This window comes from Bos taurus, unplaced genomic scaffold (genome assembly GCF_002263795.3).
Source record: "Bos taurus isolate L1 Dominette 01449 registration number 42190680 breed Hereford unplaced genomic scaffold, ARS-UCD2.0 Leftover_ScbfJmS_550_1916, whole genome shotgun sequence".
NCBI lineage: Eukaryota > Metazoa > Chordata > Mammalia > Artiodactyla > Bovidae > Bos > Bos taurus.
The window spans coordinates 18,007-37,295 of NW_020191852.1; the positions used below are offsets into that span (position 1 = coordinate 18,007).

General features: G+C 37.1%; 1 protein-coding gene across 1 annotated transcript; it reads left to right on the top strand.

The window, feature by feature from the left end:
- Positions 1-1,106: 1,106 nt before the first annotated feature.
- VAMP7 (vesicle associated membrane protein 7) lies at positions 1,107-17,595 on the top strand (the record flags this gene model as incomplete). The annotated part of the gene is given in 3 exon segments (NM_001076302.1): positions 1,107-1,176; positions 13,546-13,635; positions 16,695-17,595. Coding segments are annotated over 3 exon segments (229 nt in total), but the record flags the coding sequence as incomplete, so codon positions are not given.
- Positions 17,596-19,289: the final 1,694 nt, after the last annotated feature.

Here is a 19,289-nt window from a genome sequence, read left to right on the forward strand (position 1 = left end):
CTGGTCTTCTTGACTTGCCCCCTCCTAGTGTGGAACCTCTGCTCTATGAGTTATGTCAGGGCAGGGGCACTCACAGCCCAGGGTTCTTGTCCTGCCTCCTGTGGTAGAGCTTCAGCCCTGTGTGTGTGTCGAGGGGCTTGGTAGAGGGAGGAGCCCTCACACCTACCGTCTGTGCCGTGCTCGAATAGAGCTTCTGCCTCATGGACCTGGGAATGGGGTGAGACAGGAGGAGAAATGCTGATGAATTGCCCCTCGTGGGGAGAAATCATAGCTTTTGAATGGGACCTGAGGGAAAAGAGAGCTCCCAGGCTTTATTTGCCAGAAGTAGAGCTGCCATTTCACTGAACTGAAGGATGAAGTAGATCGTGGCTCAAATGCCTGAGACTCTCACTGTTCTCACTGAGAGTTCATTGATTTTCTTGTATAAATGTTTCTCCATTTGCTGTATGCCCTTAGGACAGTCACCGTTTTCATAGACTTTGAATTGTTTTTGTTTGTTTTTTCTAATTTTTACCAGTTGTGATGGTTTTATTGGAGAGACATTGTGGGGAGGACCTCACACTGTGATTTTGGAAATGTCCACCTCTCATTTGTTTTTACTCTCAGATCATACCCTTCATTTAGGTGTTTGCAAACTATAGCCCTTGCATCAAATCTGGCCTGTTTTTCTACATAAAGTTTTGCTGAAACCCAATCATGCCCATTCATTTATCTGTTTGTGTCTGACGTGCACACCCCTTTGTTCAGTCTTGTCTGACTCTTTGCAACTCGATGGACTGTAGCCCACCAGGCTCCTTTGTCCGTGGGATTTCCAGGCAAGAAACTGGAGTGGGTTGCCATTTTCTCGTCCAGGGTATCTTCCCTAACCAGGAATCAAACCAGCATCTCCTGCTTGGCAGGTGGACTCTTTACCATTGAGCCACTTGGGAAACCCTTATATCTGCCAGAGTTGAGTACAGTCTTTTATTTCTTCAAGATGTAAGTGCTTATGTAGTAAATATGAGTTGTCAAGAATATCATCTATAATTAAAATCCGATTTGTATTAAAGCCATAATTAGCAATTTTGTAATATAAACATGATATTTTTTCTTTTCCCAACATTTTCAGATCTGGTAGCTCAGCGAGGTGAAAGATTGGAATTGTTAATAGATAAAACAGAAAATCTTGTGGATTCGGTAAGTATGGGATATGATAGTATTGTAAAGTAGAAATACTGTGGTTAATGGCTAAAATAATAGGGAAATGTCTTAAAATCGATACTTTAGTGGAGTTTTTTTTTTTTCCTTTCTAACCCCTGTTACATGATTACTTTGTGATGATGAGGATAACACTGAGGCATAGAAAAACCCACAACTCATTAATAGCCATTAAGGAAGCTTTTGTTTGGAAAATATACTCAGTGTAAAAGAACAGTTTTTTTTTTTTTTTTTAAAGCTTGGATTGGTGCCTACATAACTTAGCACTTCAGCTGCATAGAAGTGTACATTTTGTAACACACAGAACAAAAGTACAGGCCACTTGTGACCCATGATGAATGCTGGAAACCAGACAGTAAAGTCACTTACTTGCTTACCATGAGAGTTTGACTTTTCTTTGTATTAAGCAAGAGGCAGAGACTGACATGTCCCTGTAATCTACTCTTGCTGCAATTAATGTGTGTCTCTGCATTTTCCATTTGGTTACCAGATGAAAGTTTTGAAGGATGATAGATATAGAAGAAGTGAATAGATAATGAATAGAAGGAGGGCAGAGATCAGTCACAGTTTGGATCTGCAAATTTACATGAAGAGTAGAAGTCTTGTTCATTCTTAACTGACAGCTAGATTGTAGTGGTTTACAGCACAAGCTCTAGAGTCTGTTGCCTGAGACTGAATCCCATCTCTGCCACTCACTAGTTTTGTGACCTTAGGCAAGTTACTTAACCTCCCTGTGCCTCCAATCATCATATATAAAATGGAGATGTATCTTTTTCATAGTATTTTGAGGGTTAAAGCACACAATGCATGCAAAGTCCCTTACAGTGTCATATATATAGTAAGAGCTATTTAAAGGTTTATTGTTATTGTTAGTTTTACAGGAACATCTATTAACAGTGGATCTTAGGAGAATAGTGCGGTCTTTAGCCAAAGTACATGGAAATTGAAGGAAGGGTGCCACCATGCAGGAAGTCAAAACACCAGGCTTCTATAATGTCTCACTTTGTAAACCATTGCTTGGGGACAAAGAGGGAAGACACGTTATCTGATTGTAAATCTGCTGGCAGATTTTTTGGTACTTGCAGTCCGTAGGACACAACTGAGTGACTGTCACTCACTCACTCAGTCCATCTCTTAGTTATTCTTGATGCCTGGTTGTTATTATTTAGTCACCCAGTTGTGTCTGATTCTTTGTGACTCTATGGTCTATTGCCCCACCAGGCTCCTCTTTCCATGGGATTTCCCAGACAAGAATACTGGAGTGGGTTGCCATTTCCTTTTCCAGGAGATATTCCTGACCCAGGGATCAAACTGGTGTCTCATGCATTGGTGAGCAGATACTTTACCACTGAGCCACTTGGGAAGCCCCCTTAATCCCTGGAAATGACCTTTTTTAGCCGTAGTGGCCTGTGTTTGACCAGTACTAATAGAGTCTGCACTTTTCCAGAAAAAAAAAAAAAGCCTTCTTAATTTTGTTGACTAAATGACTCAGAATAATAAAAGGTATTAATTAACTAACTGCTGCCTCTTTTTATGGAAGAATAACAAATACAGCAAAGTACAGCAAGTGTACTATTAATAAATGTGCAGCTCAGTTATTTTATATATATATATATATATATATATATATATATGTTTGTACCTCTGTAACAGGCTTCCCTTTTCATACTGTTCATGGGGTTCTCATACTGTTAATGGGGTTCATACTGTTCATGGTGATGGAATTCCAGTTGAGCTATTTCAAATCCTAAAAGATGATGCTGTTAAAGTGCTGCACTCAATATGCCAGCAAATTTGGAAAATTCAGCAGTGGCCACAGGACTAGAAAAGGTCAGTTTTCACTCCAATCCCAAAGAAAGGCAATGCCAAAGAATGTTCAGACCACTGCACAATTGCACTCACCTCACACACTAGCAGAATAATGCTGAAAATTCTCCAAGCCGGGCTTCAACAGTACGTGAACTGTGAACTTCCAGATGTTCAAGCTGGGTTTAGAAAAGGCAGAGGAACTAGAGGTCCAATTGCCAACATCTGATGGATCATCAAAAAGGCAAGAGAGTTCCAGAAAAACATCTACTTCTGATTTATTGACTACACCAAAGCCTTTGTGTAGATCACAGCAAACTATGGAAAATTCTTCAAGAGATGGAAATACCAAACCACCTGACCTGCCTCCTGAGATCTGAAATCTGTATGCAGGTCAAGAAGCAACATTTAGAACTGGACATGGAACAAAAGACTGGTTCCAAATTGGAAAGGAGTACATCGAGGCTGTATATCATCACCCTGCTTATTTAACTTCTATTCAGAATATATCAGGTGAAATGCCGGCCTGGATGAAGCACAGTTGGAATCAAGATTGCTGAGGGAAATATCAGTAACCTCAGATATGCAGATAACACGACCCTTATGGCAGAAAGTGAAGAACTAAAGAGCCTCTTGATGAAAGTGAAAGAGGAGAGTGAAAAAGTTGGCTTAAAACTCAACATTCAGAAAACGAAGATCATGGCATCTGGTCCCAGCACTTCATGGCAAATAGATGGGGAAACAATGGAAACAGTGACAGACTTTATTTTATTGGGCTCCAAAATCACTTCAGGTGGTGACTGCAACCGTGAAATTAAAAGACAGTTGCTCCTTGGAAGAAAAGCTATGACCAACCTAGACAGCATATTAAAAAGCAGAGACATTACTTTGCTGACAAAGGTCCATCTTGTCAAAGCTATGGTTTTCCAGTAGTCATGTGTGAATGTGAGAGTTGGAGGATAAAGAAAGCTGAGTGCCAAAGTATTGATGCTTTTAAACTGTGGTGTTGGAGAAGACTCTTGAGAATCCCTTAGACTGCAAGGAGATCCATCCAGTCCATCCTAAAGGAAATCAGTCCTGGGTGTTCATTGGAAGGACTGATGCTGAAGCTGAAGCTCCAATACTTTGGCTACCTGATGCGAAGAACTGACTTATTTGAAAAGACCCTGGAGTGGGTTGCTGGGTAAGATTGAGGGCTGGAGGAGAAGGGGAAGACAGAGGATAAGATGGTTGGATGGCATCACCGAGTCAGTGGATATGAGTTTGCATAAGCTCTGGAAGTTGATAATGGACAGAGAAGCCTGGCTTGCTGCAGTCCATAGTCAGACATGACTGAGCTGAGCTGAACTGAACAGGATTCACAGGTGGCTCAGTGATAAAGAATCCACCTGCAATGTAGGAAACACAGATTCGATCCCAGGGTAGGGAAGATCCCCTGGAGAAGGAAATGGCAACCCACTCCAGTTTTCTTGCCTGGAAAATCCCATAGACAGAAAAACCTTGCAGTTTCATGGGGCCGCAAAAGAGTCAGACACAACTTAGCAACTAAACAACAACAACATACCCATGTAAATACCACCTGTATTACGCTGTGCTTAGTTGCTCAAGTGTGTCGATTCTTTGTGACCCCATGGACTGCAGCCCGCCAGGCTCCTCTGTCCTAAGTGATTCTCTAGGCCAGAATACTGGAGTGGGTAGCCTTTCCCTTTTCCAGTGGATCTTTCCAGCCCAGGGATCAAACCCAGGTCTCCCTCATTGCAGGCAGATTCTTTACTGACTGGGCCACCAGGGAATCCCAAATACCACCTAGATCAAGACATATATTAAGATATGAAACACTATCAACACCTCAGAAAACTGCCTCATGCCTCTTCCAGTTAACAGTCCCTAACAGGTCATTTTTATGACTTATATCACCCTAGATAGTGTTTTTTCCTGTTCTTAGAATGTATAGAAAAATGGAATCATATGTTATATATTCTTTTCTGTCTGGCCTCTTTCACTCACCAGTATGCCTATGAGATTTGTTCATGGTGTTGAGTGTAGTAATAATTTATTATTTTTATTTTTTGTACTGCATATTCCATCGTATAAATCTACCAACCACAATTGGTTTATCCATTCTTCTCTTTGGGCTTTAATTCTGTGTTCTTTATTTTGTTCCATAGTCTGTCTGTCTGCCTTTATGCCAGTACCACACTGTATTGCTAACTGAGCTTTATAGAATTCCCTAAGTTCTTCACGATGTTCTTCTCCAGGATTGTCTTCACCATTTTAGGTCCTTTGCATTTCCATTTATGTTTCAGAATAAACCTGTTATTTTCCATCCTTTTATTTTTTAAAAAATGTGTCTTTGTGATTGCATTTAATAAGTCAATTTAGGGAAATTTGGGAATCTTGACAGCCTTGAGTCTTCCTATGCATTAACCTGGCATATGTCTGCTTTGCATAGAATTTCTTTAATTTTTCTTAACAGTGTTTTTTAGTTTTTTGTATACAAGTCTTGCACATACTTTGTGAAATTTACCTTTGAGAATTTCATGGTTTTTGTTCTATTGTAAATTTAAAATTTTGTTTTCAATATTTATTCTCATATATAGAAATGAAGTTGATTTTTATATATTGACCTGGTTTGTATCCTGCAACTTTGCAAAATTCACTTATTCTACTAGCATTTTTGGTAGATGCTTGCTTTTTATTTCTTTTCCTTGTCTTATTACACTGACTAGAACCTACATGATAGTGAAGACAAGTCATAAGAATAGACAGACATTCTTGCATGGAGCACATCTTGTGGGGAAATACTCAGTATTTTCAGTTATGTTGTTGATTTTTTTATAGGTACACTTTATCAGATGAAAGAAGTTCTTTCAATTCCTCATTTGAAAGTTATTCATGAATTTTATCAAATATTTTTTCTCTATTTACTTACTGAGAGAATTATATAGTTTTTCTCTTTTATTCAGTTAATATTACTGAACTTAACTTACTAAATTAATATTTATTTCTGAATGTTAAACCAGCCTTGCATTCCTGCAAGGTCATGATCCATTATCCTTTTTATATAATATCTTACTGGATTGCTGTTGACCTATTCAGGAATTTTGTATCTTTGTTCATGAGGGACGTTGGTGTGTCATTTACTTTTATTTTGGAGCTTTGGTATCAGAGATATGCTAGCCCCAACAAACAGGTTGAAAAGTGTTACCTGCATCTCTCTGTTCTCCAAAAGAGTTTTTTGCTAGTATTATTGAAATTATCTATTCCTTAGTTATTTGGAAGAATTCACCAGTGAGGCAGTCCCAGCCTGGAGTTTTCTGTGTGGGAAGATTTTAAATCTACCATGTTACTATTTGTTTCCTGTTGTACCATCTGTTCTTTCTTCCCCTCACATCTTTCTGTTGTTTTATTTGTTTAAGCAGTTGATTATCTTTTAAAGAGATTTAAATAGTTTAAAAAACATCATTTCTGTTTACACGTGTAGTTAATATTTCTGGTAACTTGCTTCATTTTTTTCCTGTAGGTCCAGATTTCCGTCTGGTGACATTTTCTTTCTGCTTATAGGACATCTTTTAAAATTTCTTGCATTGTAGGTCTGCTAATAATAAATTCTTTCAGTATTTGTATATCTGAAGTCTTTCATTTCCTTTTTTTAAAAGATATTTTCACAGAATAGAATTTTGCATTAGTTTTTTCATTCAATATTTTAAAGATATTTCATTGCTGTCTTTTATGTTGTTTCTGACAAAAATTCCATTGATGCTTTTGCATATATAATGTGTCTTTTTCCCCCTCTGGGTGCTTTTAACATTTTTCTATCATTGGTTTTAAGATATTTCATTATAATATACTTTAGTGTAGTTTTCTTCATGTTTATTCAGCTTTCAGTTTGTTGAAGTGTGAGTTTGTAGATTTTAATCAAATTATGAAAATAGTCAGCTATTGTTTCTTCAAATATTTTTTTGTCCTTCTTTCCTTCTAGTAGTCCAACTATACGTACATTAAACTATTTGAAGTTGTCCCACGACTCACTGATGCTCTGTTCATTATTTTTTGGTCTTTTTTCTTTCTGTGTTTCATTTAGGATAGTTTCTGTCACTATGTCTTTGAGTTTACTTGTCTTTTTCTTCTGCAGTTTATAATCTGTTACTCCCATTTTATGTATTTTTCATCTCTACAGGGATCTTTTTTATATCTTTTGTGTTATCTCCTTAAACATTTGCAAGCTTTCCTTTATGTTCTTGAATATATAAAGTGTGCTTATAATTGAAATGTTTATTCCATTTACGTGTAATGTAAATATTGGAAGAGTTGGGTTTAAGTAAGCTATGTTGTGCTTTGGTTTTTATTTGCTCCGTCTTCTTTGTTCCTCTTTTTTATTTTTTTATTCAAGTATTTAAAAAATTGTTTCATTTTATCACCTCTTGATCTTTTAACAGCTTTTTAAATGTATTTATTTATAAATAAACCACAGACCATACAGTTAACCCATTTAAAGTATACAGTTCAGTGGGCTTTGGCATATTATATTTTTCTAATTTTGAAATATATATAATAAATTTCCCATTTAACCAGTTTAGTGTATAATTCAGTGACATTAATTATATTTACAGTGTTGCACAACTGCATAGCTATCAATGTACAAAACTTTGTCATTGTTCCAAACAGAAATTCTGCAACTGTTAACCAATTACTTCCCATTCCTACTCTCCTCAGCCCCTGATAACCTCTTATCTACTTTTTGTCTATGAATTTCCTTTTCTAGATACGTATAATTGGAATTCTATAGTTGTTTGTTCTTTTGTGCCTTGCTTATTTCACTTAGCATCATATTTTCAAGTTTCATCCGTGTTGTTGCATGTATCAGAACTTAATTTCTTTTTATGCCTGAATAATATTCCATCATATGGATATACCACTTTTTTTATTCATTCATCTGTTGATTGACCATTGAGTTATTTCCATCTTTGGGCTCTTGTGAATTATGCTTCTATGAACACTGGCATTACAAGTATTCATTCAAGTCCCTGCTTTCAGTTACTTTGGGTATTTATGGGGGGAGTGGAATTGTTGGATCATATGGTAATCCTGTGTTTAGCTTTTTGAGGGACTACCAAACATTTTTTTTTTTAACTACTGCACCATTTTATAGTCCCACTATATGTATATGTATATGTATACATATATGTCCACTATATATATATGTACAAGGATACCAGTTTTTCCACATCTTCACCAACACTTGTTATTTTCCATATTTTTATTATAACCATGCTCATTGGTATGAAGTGGGATCATTGTGGTTTTGATTTTCATTTCCCTAATGATTAATGGGGCTTCCCATGGTGGATCAACAGTAAAGAATCCACCTGAAATGCAGGAGACACAGGTTTGATCCCTGGGTTGTGAAGATCCCTTGGAGAGGGAAGTGGCAACCCACTGTAGTATTCTTGCCTGGGAAATCCCATGGACAGAGAGGAGCCTGGCAGGCTACAGTTCATGGGGACACAGAGAGTTGGACAGGATTTGGCAACTGAAACAACAACAATGACTAGTGATGTTAATCATCTTGCCATGTGCTTATTTGTTGTTGTATAGTCACAGAGTCGTGTCTGACTCTTTGACCCCATGGACTGCATCATGCCAGGCTTCCCTGTCCTTCACTATCTCCCAGAGTTTGCTCAAACTCATGTCCATTGGGTCCGTGATGCCATCCAACCATCTTATCCTCTGTCACTACCCTTCTCCTTTTGCCTTCAATCTTTCCTAGCATCAGAGTCTCTTTCATTGAGTTGGCTCTTTGCATCAGGTAGCCAAAGTATTGGAGCTTCAGCTTCAGCATCCATCCTTTCAATGAATATTCAGGACTGATTTCCTTTAGGATGGACTGATTTGATCTCCTTGCAGTCCAAGGGACTCTCAAGAGTCTTGTCCAGCACCACAATTTCAAAGCATTAGTTCTTTGGCACTCAGCCTTCCTTATGGTTCAACTCTCACATCCATACCTGACTACTGGAAAAACCATAGCTTTGACTATACAAACCTTTGTTGGCAAAGTGATGTCCCTGCTTCTTAATATGCTGTCAGATTTGTCATAGCTTTCCTTCCAAAGAGCAGGTCTCTTTTAAGTTCATGGCTGCAGTTACCATCCGCAATGATTTTAGAGCCCAAGAAAATAAAATCTATCACTGTTTCCCCTTCTAGTAGGTTGGTGCAAAAGTAATTATGGTTTTACATTGTTGCACTTTGCTGAATACATTCTTAAGTAAATGTGGTTATGTTATACATCATTTTAATGCACACTTCTCGCTTTATTTGTTTGTTTGTTTTTTTTTTTTTTTTGCTAACGACTTATTGCTGTTTATTTTATATTTATTTTAGTCTAGGGAAATGATGTTGAACAAAAAGCAAATTCGAGCAGTTTTCTTATTTGAGTTCAAAATGAGTCATAAAGCAGCAGTGACAACTCACAACATCAGCAATGCATTTGGCCCAGGAACTGCTAATGAACATACAATACAGTGGTGGTTCAAGTAGTTTTGCAGAGGAGACAAGAGCCTTGAAGATGAGGAGCACAGTGGCTGGCTATTGGAAGTTGATGACGACCAATTGAGAGCATTGTTGAAGCTGATGCTCTTAAAACACCACAAGAGGTTGCCCAAGAACTCAGCATCAACCATTTTATGGTCATTTGGCATTTGAGGCAAATTGGAAAGGTGAAAAAGTTTGATAAGTAGGTGCCTTATCAAATGAACTGCCCACAAATCAAAAAAATCATTGTTTTGAAGTGTAGTCTTCTCTTATTCTGTACTACAACAATGAACCATTTCTTGATTGGATTGTGACATGCAATGAAAAATGGATTTTTATAATAACTGGCGATGGCCATCTCAGTGGTTGGACCTCGAAGAAGCTCCAAAGCACTTCCCAGAGCCAAACTTGCACCAAAAAAAGGTCTTGGTCACTGTTTGGTGGTCTGCTGCCTGTCTGATCTACTACAACTTTCTGAATCCCAAGAAAACTGTTACATCTGAGAAGTATGCTCAGCAAATTGATGAAATGCACTAAAATTGGCAACTCTTGCATCCAGCATTGGTCAATAGGATGGGCCCGATTCTTCTTCATGACAATATACGTCACACAATCAGTGTTTCAAAAATTGAATGAACTGGGCTATGAAGCTTTGCCTCATCAATCATATTCAACACCTGACCTCTTACCAACAGACTGCCAGTTCTTCAAGCATCTCGACAACTTTTTGCAAGGAAAATGCTTCCACAACCAGCAGGAGGCAGAAAATGCTTCCCAAGAATTCAGCGAATCCCAAAGCATGGATTTTTATGCCACAGGAATAAACAAACTTATTTCACACTGGCAAAAATGTGTTGATTGTAATGGTTCCTGTTTTATTAATAAAAATGTGTTTGAGCCTAGTTATAATGATTTAAATTCACAGTCTGAAACTGCAGTTACTTTTTCACCAGGCTAATATTTGCCATGAAGTGATGGGACCAGAAGCCATGATCTTAGGTTTTGGAATGTTTAGTTTTAAGCCAGCATTTTCACTCTCCTCTTTCACCCTCATCAAGAGGTTCTTTAGTTCCTCTTCCCTTTCTGCTATTAGATTAGAATCATCTATATATCTGATGTCATTGATATTCCCCCAGCAGTTTTGATTCCAGTTTGTGATTCATCTAGCCTGACGTTTTGCATGATGTATTCTGCATACAAGTTAAAGAAGCAGGGTGACAATATACGACCTTCACATACTTCTTTCCCAATTTGAATACTGGAGTGAATAGCCATTCCCTTCTCCAGGGGATCTTCCCAACTCCAGTGATCTTCCTGGGTCACTGCATTGCAGGCAGACTGTTTACCATCTGAACCATCAGGGAAGCTATGTGCTTATTGGCTATTGTTGTATCTTCTTTGGAGAAATTAGTCAAGTCCTTCGCCCAATTTTAGGGCATCATCAGCTGCTAATGGAATCATCATCATGGAGTGGATAGGCCATAGGCTTGTCAGCTTGCCCTTGTCATTTTCACAGGTTTTTTTTTTTTCTTCTTTTTTCTTGTTCTTTTCTACTTATACCCACCCCCACCTGTCTCCACGGAAAGCTTTGGTAAGGTGTAACAATTGTTCTGTTTAGTTGAATTGGTTTTAAGTAGGTGATTTATTAGTGTTTGAATATTAACCTGAGGCTTGTGGAGAAATCTTCAATACATTGAATCACTTAACTATATTAGTTTTATTGCTCCCTGGTGGTGGTGGTGTAGTCACTAAGTCGTGTCCGACTCTGTGACCCCATGGTCTGTGGCCTGCCAGGCTCCTCTGTCTGTGGGACTCTCCATGCAAGAATACTAGAGTGGGCTGCTGTTTCATCCTCTAGGGGATCTTCCTGACCCAAGGATCGAACCCATGTCTCTTGCATCTCCTGCATTGCAGGCAGATACTTTCCTGACTGAGCCATCAGGGAAGCTCATTGCTCACTACTACTTCTTCTTCATATTATCTTCTTCCCCCTTGGATTCTTTATTGTGACTTTGTGAATAATTGTAAAGAGTTTAGGCAACTTAGAAGTGTTCACCAACTATATACAGTTTAGAGGCCACAGTCCCCAAACAGCCCTCGATTCTGACACCAAGTGCAAGTTTGTTAATTCCCCAAACCACTCTCAGGTTTGATAACTTGCTAGAAGGACTTTGTGAAGACTATTATACCTACCGTTATGGTTTTTTACAGGCAAATGTTACAGATTAAGCTCAACCAAGAGCAGAAGCACATTGGGGTGGAGTTCAGGGGAGGTACCAAACCCAGAGTTTCTGTTGTTCTCCCCCTGTGGGCTTGTTACTCTCCCAGCATAGATGTGTGATGACATTGTCAACAAAAAAATAATCCATTGATCACAGAAATTGAAAATTTTATTTGAGCCAAATTTGAGGATTATAACCTGGGAACAGCATCTCAGAAAGCTCTGAGAACTGTTCTGCCCATTGGAAGTCAAGGCACAATTCTATCAGTTTTTTTGAGACAGAGGGCTGGACATTAAATGACGTATTGTTGACAGTTTATACAGTCCAGATTGAGGCCCATTACAAGATTAAGAAAGAATGTTATCTTTAAGTTGTCTTTTTGGTTCTGGTAGAATGTTGGTCTTTATGGTTGAGCAGGTATTTTGGTTATAGAGAAGATTTGGTCGATGCCTAATGCAGATATACAATGCACAGTGAGGGAAGGGAAGAAGCCAAAGGATAGAGAAAATATTTTATATTTAAATTTTTCCTATCTTGCCATCAAATAAATTTATTTTGCAACATATGCAGAGTATTGTACAACATGGAAGCTTGCCCAGGCTTCATTGCTCAGTTTTGTTGTTGTTTTTATTGAAGCATAGTTGATTTATATACAGTGTTATGCTAGTTTCTGGTATACAGCAAAGTGATTCAGTTATACATATATGTGTATATACATGTGTTCTTTTTCATGTCCTTTTCCATTGTGGTTTTATTATAGAATATTGAATATTGAATAGTTCCCTGTGCTACAGTAGGACTTTGTTATTTAATTTTTCATTGCAATTTCATTACATAAGCATGATTGACTTATGATTGCCTACTTGCTTAATCTCAGTCTACAGTCTAAGCTCCTCTAGGTCTGACCTAAACCCCTATCCTAAATCATACAGTTGGTCTTCCTGGAGTGACTAGTCCCTGCACTAAACTACAGTTACTATTTGGCGGGCACATGGTTCCCAAGCAAGAAAAGGTTGTCTTTCAGGAGCTGAGGGCAAAGGTCAGATCCCTTTTCAGGCACGGTTAAATTCTTTGCAGTATAGTTGGTAGGCATTTGGGTTGTTTCCAGTTTTGAAATAAAACAAATAATGCAATTGGAAACATTTCTATATATGTCTTTAGCTGAACTTGTACATACCTCTCTGTTGGGTATATATCTAGGAGTGGAACTTCTGAACTATTAGTGATTATTGTTTGTTTGAAACTGCATGTGTCCTGGTGGGAATGGTTCGGTATATATTAAGAAATTGATGCTGCAAAAGAAAATGGATAACTGAAGGAGTCAAGTTCTTTGGGTTTGGGCCCTCATATGAGTGAATACATAACTTCCTGGGGGAATTAAACAGTTCTTATGGTTCACAATAGCAGGATTAAATGGGGCAGAATAGGCAAATGTGTTTCCAGCCAACTGGCTCATAAAGAAACTTTCTTACTGGAAGCATGAGGAGAAAAAGGCTTTTCTGCTAGCAGGGAGAACTACTTCTAGTGGTCATTGTTACATGTACTGCTACAGTGCAGAAGTAAAAGGAGGGAACCCTTTGCAATGGGTTTACTGCTTACCATATATATGGCAGAGTCCTGCTTTGGGAATCTAGAGATTACAAATGGCCAGTCTACATGTGAAGAGAGGGAAGGTGTAAAGAACAGTGGAACAGAATTAATGAAAGTAAAAGTTTTGCAGATATTATTGCAAATCCGTCATGTAGTCATTGCCAGGGATCAAACAATTCATGGTTTTTTTTCCCCCTAGTCTGTCACCTTCAAAACAACCAGCAGAAATCTTGCCCGAGCCATGTGCATGAAGAATCTCAAGCTCACTATCATCATCATCATATCAGTTGTAAGTTTTGTCCTTTAGTGATTTTTATCTTTCAGTCTCTAAGAAATTAGGTGTTGGAATTCTTTCTCAATGATTAGCACTCTGAAATGAGCTACATGTAACTTTTAATGCTGAAATATATGACTATGCATTTACTTTCCTCTGAAGTTCCTATGATATTCCTGGTTATTTCATGGTTTTCTCCCTATTAAAATGGGCTTCTTTTCAAATTACATTTTCCAGTTGAGTCCATATTCTCTCTTTTCTAGTTAATTCTATCATCTGTTTCTGTTTTTTCTTTTCTAATTCATCTTTTTGTTTCTGGCAACCTTGTATAAGTTTTATTGGTTGTAATAGTTTGTCAGTTGATTCTTCTGTGTGCTGTAGATTAGGAGTCAGCAAATGTTCTGTGAGGTCCAGGCTTTGCAGGTTGCATATTGTCTGTGTCACATATTCTTTTTTTTTAAAAAAATGTTGAAAATTATAAAAACCATTCTTAGCTCACAGGTGAAGGCTATAGTTTACTGACTCCTGCTGTAGGTTAATTATCTTAGGTTAATTAATTAGGTTAATGCCATCTGTTAATAATCTTAACCTTATCATATCTATATATATATATATAGATATATATAGATATATATAGCATTTACCAACAGTGTTGAATAATTACAGTATCACTGAGAATTTTTATTTAGTTCCTGGTTTTAATTGGGATGCTTCTGATATTTATGAGTGCTATTTACTATGAATTCTTATTAGACTTTTATTGTGAAGTGAAAGAACCTTTTATTTCTAGAGTACTAAAAGTTTTTGTTTTTAATTGGAAATAGGCATTTCAGTTTAAGAAATGATATTTCTCCACCCAATGAATTGATAATAAAACTACATTTACTATTAATATATTGAATGACATTAATGAAAGCAATAATAATTAACTTTTTTTTAAATTTCTGGAATAAGTACTAAGAGGTACTTTTTAATGCATGGTGAGTTCCATTTCCTAGTATTTACTTATTATAATGCAATAATTCTCTTGTGTGTAAATATAGTCTATATGCTGTTCTCCTTTTGGAACTCTAATATAAACAGATATTGGATCACTTTGAACTATCCTGCATGTTTGGTAGCCTTTTTAATATGTTTAAACTCCTTTCTTGTATCACATTCTGGATGAATCATTCAGCTAACTCTTCCAGCTCTGTTTATTCTGCTATCCAGGTCTTAATTTAAAAAATTAATGATTAATGTTAAAATGTTTATTTTTGTAAGTGAAGTGAAAGTCACTCAGTTGTGTCCAACTCTTTGCAACCCCATGGACTATACAGTCCATGAAATTCTCCAGGCCAGAATACCGGAGTGGGTAGCCTTTCCCTTCTCCAGGGAATCTTCTCAACCCAGGGATCAAACCCAGGTCTCCTGCATTGCAGGCAGATTCTTCACCAACTGAGCCACAAGGGAAGCCATGTTTTAAATTTCTAGGGATGTTTATTATGTTTTAACATTTTTTTTCATGGAACTTTTATACTTGTTAACAGATATTCTCTATCCTTGAATTTCTTTGAATATATATTAAAAGATATATCACAGGGAATTAGTTTATGGAATGGCAGGAGCTGGCTAGGCAAGTCCAAAATCCACAGAGCAGGCTGTTATGAAGGTGCTCAGTTGGGTTCAACTCTGTGACCCCATGGACAGTAGCCTGCCAGGCTCCTATGTCCATGGGATTTTCCAGGCAAGAATACTGGGGTGGGTTGCCATTTCCTTCTCCAGGGGATCTTCCCGGCCGAGGGGTTCAACCCAGGTCTCCTGCACTGCAGGCAGACTCTACTTTCTGAGCCACCAGAAGGTGGCTATTGAAGGTCTTCCTGCCTTAGACAGCTGGACCTGCCTAACCAAGAATGGCAGCCCTAGATCTATTCATGTTATCCTAGAAATTGTGCCATAGCCTTGCGTGTCTTCTTGTTTAGGTTCCATGGTATCCAAGGCTGACACATTCTTGGCTTCTCAGCTTAGCTTCCTCTTCCTTCCGTGATCTAGGAATTTAGATTGAGTTATAAAAGTAGTAGTTGTTACATTCAGATTATTTTTATTGATTACTGATTATTTTTGTTGATTACTTGTTACATTTGGAGGACTTTGCCACCTCTGACAAAAAGTGCTGTCACCTCAAGTATTGTACTTCAGCTTTAAAAATCCTTATATTTTACTTGTGGCAAATATCAGCTTTATATCAAGTTGGAATATCTGTGTTTGTGAATATAATTTGAGCACTTTACTGTATTCATTAATAACCGTAATTTTCCCCAACGTTTGTAGAGAAAAAAAATCCACATTTTTTTCTAAGCATGTGATTAATGAAATCAGTCACTTAAAGATCTTAGAAGGTTATAATTTAAATCAAAACAGAATGACTAACAGTGCAGTGAACCTAAATTTGATAGTAAACCTATTTTTGGAATGTAGTAATGTGAGCAAGCATACACCATTAAAATAGAATAATTTACAATTATAATACCATAATTAAAAAGGAAACACATCTTTAAAGGCCTCGTGTTTTTGCTGTGTTACTTACAATTGAATAATTACAACACATCCACTGAAATGTTCATGTCAACATTCTTTCTCATAGGTGGTATAGATATAGAGTCTACTCATGTTTTTTATGATTTTTAATCACCCTAATAATGAAAAATAAATCCATGTGCAAAATCTAAAAATGTACTTAATTATAAAATCATACCTCAAGGGAATTACGTTAATTTGTGATTCTTATGACAATGATGTTTTCAGTAGAGTGGCTTATATAGTTCTAGTCTGCTCACTTCCCAGTGAAGAGAAACAACCCCACTGCTCTGTTTACCAATAAAAAAAAGAGTGGAATTCAAGTAGATGTGAGTTATATCAGAAAAGATCATTTTAATTCTACTACTATCTTTGGAAATACTTGATTAGTATGTTGTATTATTATACCACTGCTACTCTGATGGAACCAAAATTTGTTTGTTGGTCTTGCCTTTATATATTATTTAGGAGCCTGTGATAGATTCAAGAAAATAAAATTGCCTTCTCCCCCACCCCAGGTATTCATCTATATTATTGTGTCACCTCTCTGTGGTGGATTTACGTGGCCAAACTGTGTGAAGAAATAAAAAAGTTATCATTAACCAAGGATATGAAAGACCAAGGAGTTAAAAGCAATCCGTGTAATTCAGGCCTTTTAATACTGAGAGATGGTGTCTGCCAGTGTCTTCAACCTGCTTCTTTCTTTCTTTTTTGAAATCTTGTCCCATGCCTCCAGGTTTATCTTTGTCCTGTCGACCTGTTTATTTTAGTGCACTTCAGACTGAACCATTTATTGTAGCAGTAGCCTTAAAAAAAGCATTTTGTTTCTTTGGTTTGTAAATTAGTGTCATCCACTTGCAGAAACATTTTGTTTGTAATTGCACAAAGCTATCACCAAGGTAGAAACCACCTGTCTTATGAGCTATCGGCTAAAATTCTGGATGACCTTTGTGCGCACAAAAGTTGAAAAGTTGCTAACATCTCGTCTCAATGTCTTTTGATTTTGAAGGGTTTTAGATGCTTGAAAACAATGTTCATGGAGAATTGTTGTTATTTGGGGAATTGTAATGTAATTGTTGGTGTTTCAAGGAACCCAAGCAGGTAAAGTGTTGATATTAAACAGTTTATCTCAGTCAAAAGGGGAATGTTTTGCTAGCCTGTTAGAAGCACACAGAATTATCCTTGTCTGCATATTACTAACTTTTAGAAAGAGAGTTTTGATCATTCACAAACTTCACAGAGCTTGATATCCTCTGTTTCCCTGTTGCAATTGATTTCAGAAAATGGTGGTTTAAATATTGTTGAAGGCTAGGATTTTTTATATATTCCTTTTCCTTTCATGAATGTTTAGGGCAATTGTACAGATAATAGAATGGGCAATAGAGGGCGTGGGTAGGTGCATTCCACTGACTCACCAAAGAAAAAGAAGAGAGCGACAGCCAATGTGCTAGCATTTTCGCTTTATGAAGGGAGATAGTGTGGGAGAACTTTTCCAGCCTGGGAAAAGCCCAGGCTGAATATAATCAACAGTCAATTCCAGGGTTTGGGTTTAACTGGTGTTGAACAATAGTTTGAATATCCTTTGTGGTTTAGTAAGTTCTTTAACCTGCCTAGTTTTGAAGATTATTTTTTGTGTAACTTGAGAGTAGACAGTATGATATCTAGAAACAATGTAAAGACATTTTAGCTAACATCCATGTAACTGCAGTGTGAAAAAAAACTGGAATGTAATCATACTGCTTTGGCTACTCTGGCATCTGTTAGCTAGCGTGTACTTTTGGTGTGTATCTGAAAGGACAACATTTGCTCTATAGATCTAATTGCATTTATTTATCAATAAAGGCCAGTAAATGGAAATTATATTACATTTGACTATTTTCCCAATGAAAGAACAAATTGGTCTATGAAACCTAGCCACCTGTTTAGCCTAGTCATGTGCCTTGAATATATATATATATATATATATATATATATATATATGTGTGTGTGTGTGTGTATATATATATATATATATGTATGTCACATAATCTGGATCCTGCTACCTGTTCTTCCATCTAAACCTTTCAGTTCATGCTGATTCCTTTATTTGACATATGTTTTCAACCCACTGGAACCCTTTTCCTTGTGATCGTGTATAGTGGAAATGTTTTTTCAGTTCTTTTGATCAACACTAATGCCTTTTAATTCCATTAGCATTTTGTATTGGAAAGCATTTGTTCCATGAAAACATTTGGCGTTCTTAATAATAATTTCAAAATGCCTTAATTCAACAAAAAAGACAGAAAGTTCATTTCCCTTTCTTATACACACCTGAATAAAAGTGATGTGCATGTTTTAGGGATAAATTACTTAACCATCTCTTGGTCTATTTATGTATAGGAATGCTTTTTGAAGCACATACCTTATTTTAAATGATGCACAAACTGAAGACCTTAATAAAAATATAAGAGTAATACAATGAGTTGCTTGTTTGAGAATTTCTTCGTGGAATCTAATTTCTTCTGATGACATTTTGCCATAGTTTGCGGAATAAAAGTATTTTACTTATGATGAAAATACATTTAAAAATGTGACCTGGAGACTTAAAGAGCTATAGTACTGTCTCAGGTGTATAAAATTTTCTTCAAAATCAAAAGACACAAAAGTTAAAAAATACGTAGGCCATACTGTAACCAACAAAAAGATCATGAAATGACCACACAGCCTCTACAGCCATCATCCTGAGACCATGGTTGAGACAGAACAGCAAAAGAACCCTAGGGATTGTAATCCATTTCAACTCAACTCTGACTGGTTCTGAAATAGATGACTCAAAGGAAGGCATACAAGGGTGAGAGTGAATAATTTGTTATAGCAAAACGGATTTAGGTAAAGAGAAAAAGAGAATGGCAAATATCAAATGTACAAAAAGCTTGGCCACAGCAAAAGAATAATGGGTCACTTGGGGCCTTTGAATCTTGGTAACTGAAGTAAAGAATGATAGAATATGTTCTAGTACATGATAAGGCAACTCAGAAACAGCCCATGTAGCTTTCCCCAGGCCTCCTCGAGGGAGACACTTTGAGATGGGCTGGGGGAATGCTATTTATTTGTTGTTCAGTTCAGTCGCTCAG